Source organism: Mandrillus leucophaeus, unplaced genomic scaffold (genome assembly GCF_000951045.1).
Source record: "Mandrillus leucophaeus isolate KB7577 unplaced genomic scaffold, Mleu.le_1.0 Scaffold318, whole genome shotgun sequence".
Taxonomy (NCBI): domain Eukaryota; kingdom Metazoa; phylum Chordata; class Mammalia; order Primates; family Cercopithecidae; genus Mandrillus; species Mandrillus leucophaeus.
In genome coordinates, this window is record NW_012103343.1 from 3139305 (window position 1) to 3145304 (window position 6000).

A 6000-nucleotide genomic window follows, 5' to 3' on the forward strand; every position below is an offset into this window, starting at 1 on the left:
ACTTGAGCCCAGGAGGTTGAGGCTACAGTAAGCCATGATTGTGCCACTGCGCTTCAGCCTGGGCAACAGAGTAAGACCCTGTCTCAAAAAATCCTTTGTGCTGTCTTGCACTTTGATTGGGTCTTTTTATCCATACGTGAACTTGTGACATGATTTCTTAACATCATGCATTAGTCATTTGGAAGATCAGAATAACTCAGTGAAATCATGTTTCTCAAATGTTGAAGTATATCACTTTGCAATATTTTTTAAAAATCACATTTGTTAATAACCACTAGTGTGATTAGAATATATTTTAAGTATTGAGAAGCTGTCAAACGGATGGTGGTGAATACAGGTTTTCCAGAATTCTAATTTTTGTTTGAAAGCTCAAAGTTGGTCATCAACAACAAATACTGTGTTGTCCCTGAAAGGACGGGCTCACTTCATATTTGAGTAAATGTCTGCCACATACCCCAAACTGAATCACCATAGTTTGTCAATCATTTTTACAAGTAAATTGACATTCCGTGAAAAAATGGCTAGTTCAGCTCACAACTTGAACAGTTGCACAGGTGCTTTTCCTTGAGACAACCGTGCTACTTGGGCAGGTAGCAGAAGTACTTTATGTGCGCTTCCTGTTTTGTCACGCTGAAAATGAAAAAGATGTGTACTAAATGAGTAAGCTTTAATAAAATTAGTATTTTTTATTGCTTATCTAAGGGCATTCTTAAGTGAAGCTGGCTTTTTCCCCCTCCTGAGTGCACGGAGTGACAAATACAATAAATAGGTGTCTTCTTTGGTTGCAGCAGTTTTATACAGTATTTCTTTGGCATTATACATGTCAGTGTCAACAGAGTGAAAACAACCAATGTCCTAATATTTTTATGAAAACAGTTTTACCTTCATAGACACCTTGAGAGGGTTTCAGGGACCCCTAGTGGTGTATGGGCTATACTTTGAGAATCAGTTTGCAACACTGCCTAACAGAGTAGATCTGACCAGTGTTGAATCCGCACAGTGCTTCTTTCTCTTGCTTTTCATGATTTTCCATCAACTTCAGTTCCCACTGTATGTCTGTAGGACGTCTCTCTAAAGGAGGCTGGCAAAGGGAATTAACTGCTTGTTCCTTTCTGTTGTGCAACTTTGGGCCACTTGGCTTGATCTTAGAAATTGAAAGCCAGGAACATCTCTTAAGACCTATATGAGGAGAAATAAGGTTCTAAGATTTGGGGAGACAGAACAAAGATTTGAAGTCAAGCTGTGACCAGCCTACAATAAAATAGTGACTGTTGGCATTGGCACTTAATCTCTTCCTTGCACCCAGTTTCTTCCAGAGCTATTTGTCATTGTCCCTGTCTTTTCCAGCTCCTAAGCATCTGATTTAGAATTTGTCTAAATTCAGATTTACAGCATATGGTAATTATATTGAATCCGTGAGGCACTCAGGAAGTTATGCATTCTGTCAGAGTCAGAAATAATTCAACTTTCCAAAACCTATAATTAACCAATTTGAAACTGTTTGCCTATTGGCAACGTATTAAAAAGTGTGTATAGCATGCACAGAGGTGAAATGGAAATAATTTGCTATGGGAACCCTAAATATATGATATAGTCCTTGCATGATCATTTACATAAATCTGCAAAATGAGGCATCCATATTCTTTGAATGCCTTTAGATTCCAGATACTGCTTTGAAAGTTGCCCGTTTTTATCTTTACCTGTTTTCTTTCCTTACTGTTTCATTTCTGTAGAAGTTCACTTTCAACTCTGATTGAAAGTGGCCGGTTCTCTCCAATACAGAAAGTTCCAAGTCAAGAAGGGGTAGGGACTGAGATAATAGAAAAATGGGGGCTCTTTTTTTCTTATCCATATCCTTATTGCTGAAATGACTTTGCTAAGCTAGCCTGATATCATTTGATAAAGGGGGGAAAGTAGCCAGCCCTGAAAGACTGATCTCATTCTTTCCTAAGGCAGCCAGGGGTGTCAGGACTAGATCAAATCCCAGGAGGAGGATCTTGTAGCTTTGAAAAAAATGTAACTGTATGACATTAAATCAGGGGTAGAATATGTCACACTTTCGCTGCGTTTTTAGGAAGTAGGCAGCAGGCTGTTACCTTTTACTCAGAAAATTGTCTTCGAGGCCCTTTCGCTCAAAGTCAGGAAGTGGAGATGGGGGCCTGGATAAGGACACTGCAGTGAAGCAAGAGAAGCCATTAGTGTTCTTTATCCCTGCATTAAAACATATGCATATTAGCATGTTAAGTGAATTGTAGCTCTGGCTGTACTTGGCTATTTCCTACCTTAAAAAAATTTAGTTTTTCATCTGTAGGTTACTTGCCTCTTGTCCAGTTGGTGGCTGAACTTTCCAAGTGAGATGGAAGTGCCAGCCGGTGGTTGACACAAGGGCAGGCACTGAGTGCATTCTGAATGGTCTGCACTCTACAGAGGCTGTGTCTGGAAAATCAACTGAAGAAATGACAGTGGTTGTTTCTCTTAGCTCCTAAATTCGTATGTTCTTATGAGCCACTAAGAATATGTGAAACTGAGACTGCCCTGAAAAATCTGCCCCTACCCCCACCATGATTATTTTTCATATTAAAAAGACACCCACCACCAAGGGCCAGTTTAAATTGTACAATCAGAGCCCATAGACCAGACCAATGGAAAAGCCTAAGCAGGCTAAGGGGCTTGAATTTAAAGATTTTCTAATCATCAGATTTTGATAGTGAGTTCCAGACTTTACGTCTCCAGCCAGTCACAAAAAAGAAAAAATTCTTTTTACTATGTCTAAGCTTCTAATTACTAGTATTTAAACGTGATCGATGTCTCCTGAGACCTAGCACCATAGAAAGTAATTAAAATAACTAAAAAATAAGTATCTAGTAGATGCTGTGAGATTGTGTATGTGGCTCTTTTGAAATGAAACTCCAGCCTCCACCAGTAGCCAGCCCCGTTAGTTTTGTCTAGATCTCATAACAAAGCCACTTTGTGAGGCCCACCAGGTGGTATTTTCTTTGCCACTGTTGCCACCCCAGGTCTCTCTCAAATTAAATGCTGTACGTTTACAGGCAGCTATGCCAAGTGCACAGGTTTTGCAGTTGCCTCTCTGAGGCACTTGGGGGGAAAACACAAGGCAAGCTTTCTACTTTCCCACTTTGCTGCCTCCTGGAACTACCTGCAGACCTGGGCTGGGTTTGCATCATGGAGATGACAGGACTAGAAGAAAGAATGAGCTTGAGGATGAAACAAAGAACCCCTTCCCCCTGCCAAAAATTAAAACAAACAAACAAACAAACAAAAAACCAAATATCCTGATTCCATGGGATTGTTTTCTTCCTTTTAAGACAAAGACCTCAAGGGGTTGCTCATGCTTAAGGGATACTTAGTAGAATTGTCCTACTGTTATTTTAATAACTAACAAAACTGGCTTCCATAGTCGCTATCATGTCCATAGCTGGTCAACCTTTTTAGCTTGGTGTTTCTGGAGGAAAGTAACCATTGTGGAATGCAGGTGGCAGATGTACCTTAAGTGGCATTTCAACGATAGTAGTAGATCTTTTGACTTATTATTTGTTGGAGTTTGAAACTTAGTGAAGGCTTAATCAGGTACCATATGTTGTTTGAAGATGAATGCACTGGAGGAAATCTGTAAAAGGGGGTGGTGACATTTTACATCCACCTCCCTAAAGATTGTGTTTGAACCCCCTATCAGGATTATTATGAAGAACAAATAAGAATGTGTAAACATTTTCCATGAACTGTGGAGCACCATTCAAATGCAAGATGTTATTATTTAAAAAAGAATTTTTAAAAAAACCTGATATTTGTCATCTCCCGGCCTTGATGATGGTATGTGGTGCCTGCAGCTTTTTAAAAGGTTTTAACATTCATGGAAAAAGTTAAGCAAATCATTATCCCTATTGAATTTCTAGAAGCCCATAAACACTGGTCTCTCATTGGCTAGTTTAGTGGTTTCTGTAGCTTAGTGTGCCAAGGAGTTGAACTTGGATTTGGAATCCTGCCTGGATTTTTGTGGTTATGTTGTCATGTCCCCCGTCTGCCTCATTGTCCATAGTCTTGCTTCCTTCCACAAGCAGGCTGTAGATCAATTGTGGTGGAAGAAGTACATTAAGCAAGTGCCTTCTTTAAAGAAAGTTTCTTACAGATTATCTTAAATCCTCTAAGCAGTAAAATGCAAAGATGGCCCACGTGTACTTTTTGGCCCTTATTTTTGCACATTAAAAAGTTGTGGTTTTCTTAGTTACCATATCTGAAAAGCTCCTGCCTCATGTGAAGTAGTCTAGGCCTTCCTCCCTATGTCCTTTCAGGCAATGAAAGTTTCTGGTGAAAAAAACCAAAACTTTGCACTGTGTCCTTTCCTTGGCAGGTCATGTGATCAATTTCTCCAATGATTTTTTTTCCCCCCAACAGATGGGTCAGAGAATTTCTGAATGAAGAAAACAAAGGTCTTGATGTTCTGGTGGAATATCTCTCATTTGCACAGTACGCAGTAACGTAAGTAAAACTTGGCTTGCTTGCATTTGAATTTTTTGTGGTCACAGCAGATGCAACTCAGTGGTAAAGTTATACACCACACAAAGGGCAGAAACTCAGAAGCAGATGTGCTTGGGCTTAGGGAGGTTTGTTTCTATTTGGGTAACTAAAAACAAATCACATAATTAGTATTAGAAATGCCTTTAAGGCAGAAGTGAAACAGGTGAGTAAAAAAAAATCACCCTTAAAGGAGCCCTTATTTTCAAAAGTAATGCTTTCTTTAGGGCTTAAGTTATATATATGGAAGAATAGTCTAACAGTTAGTGAAAGAAGTATGTGATAAATCACTAGGTGATGCAAAAGAGTGACTCCCTTTTTATTTTAAAAATGATGTCTTCATGTATATTTATATATGTTAGTAAATGCATAGAAAATGATTGCAGAAACAGATACCAAATACAGTGGGTAGGGAGAGGTAACAAGGTAACAAGAGGTAACTGGAGGGAGAGGTAACAAGAGGCTTTTCCTTTTTCCTTGATATGTATTTGTATTGTTTTGATTTTCTGCCTATAAACTGAAGGGGAGTAAAAACAGTTCAGAGCAGGAAAGAAAAATCAACCTATTTAACCTTGTTTTTGTTGTTTCCTAAAATTCTCCTGTTTTCTCGACTTCCGGAATGATTTACAAGACTCAAAAGTGTACATCTGAATGAGACATTGTCTTCTCCACATTTTCTCCTTTAATCAAAAAACATCCTAGTATCCACAGACACACTCATACACACAGATTGAAGCAATAATGTTCGTTAATTTGACTGAAAGACATTTCAGCCTTGGTGGTGTTTTTCTTTTCCATTCTTGTTTTAAAAGTAGTAACCTGTTTTTTTAATTTCTTCACTCCAAAAGAGTCCTAAGACTTAATCAGCTGTTATCTTATAATCCCCATCATTTCCTGGAGAATTTGTGAAGAGAAAGGTATAATTATTCCTACCGTATAGATGCAGAAACGAAACTATTGACTGAAACTGTCTTGATAGGTTTCAATTCTGATACCTCTCATGTATTAGATGGAATGGACTAAGAAAAACCAATAGACAAGTTCTTACCTTCCTGAGAAATGCTCTTCAAAGGATGTTTCGTATCTATCTCCATTTCATCAAACACTGCAAGTCTCCCTTATGCTTTATATTATATGCCAAGAGAAAATACTGTTACCTACCCCGTTGGGTGTTTTAAAATCTGGAGTGATATTTATGCAATTCAGAGAAGACTAAGAAATGTCAGGAGGAATGGGTAAGAATAGCATGCTATGTTTTCTGTTGGCTCTAATGAATCCTTTACCTACATGACAATAGAGCTTGGCAACCAGCTTTCCCAAATGTGCCTTCACATAAGACCAACCAGGAAAGGAGGTGCTCCTATGAGGGAGTTCCTGTAGTCTCTAGCGTAAGACAACAGCGCACAAAAGATGAGAATTCAGAGCTTTTGTTTCTCAATCTTGTACCTTTGTGGGGTTTTTTTTTTT

At 38.7% G+C, this 6000-nt stretch overlaps 1 protein-coding gene across 1 annotated transcript in view; it reads left to right on the forward strand.

Moving 5' to 3' along the window:
* FMNL2 (formin-like 2) overlaps nt 1-6000 on the forward strand; it is a 131391-nt gene that overhangs the window by 32769 nt on the left and 92622 nt on the right. Inside the window, exon 4 of the mRNA XM_011987853.1 lies at nt 4414-4497. Within this exon, the coding sequence (XP_011843243.1) occupies nt 4414-4497 (84 nt within the window). The remainder of the gene's footprint in view (nt 1-4413; nt 4498-6000) is intronic.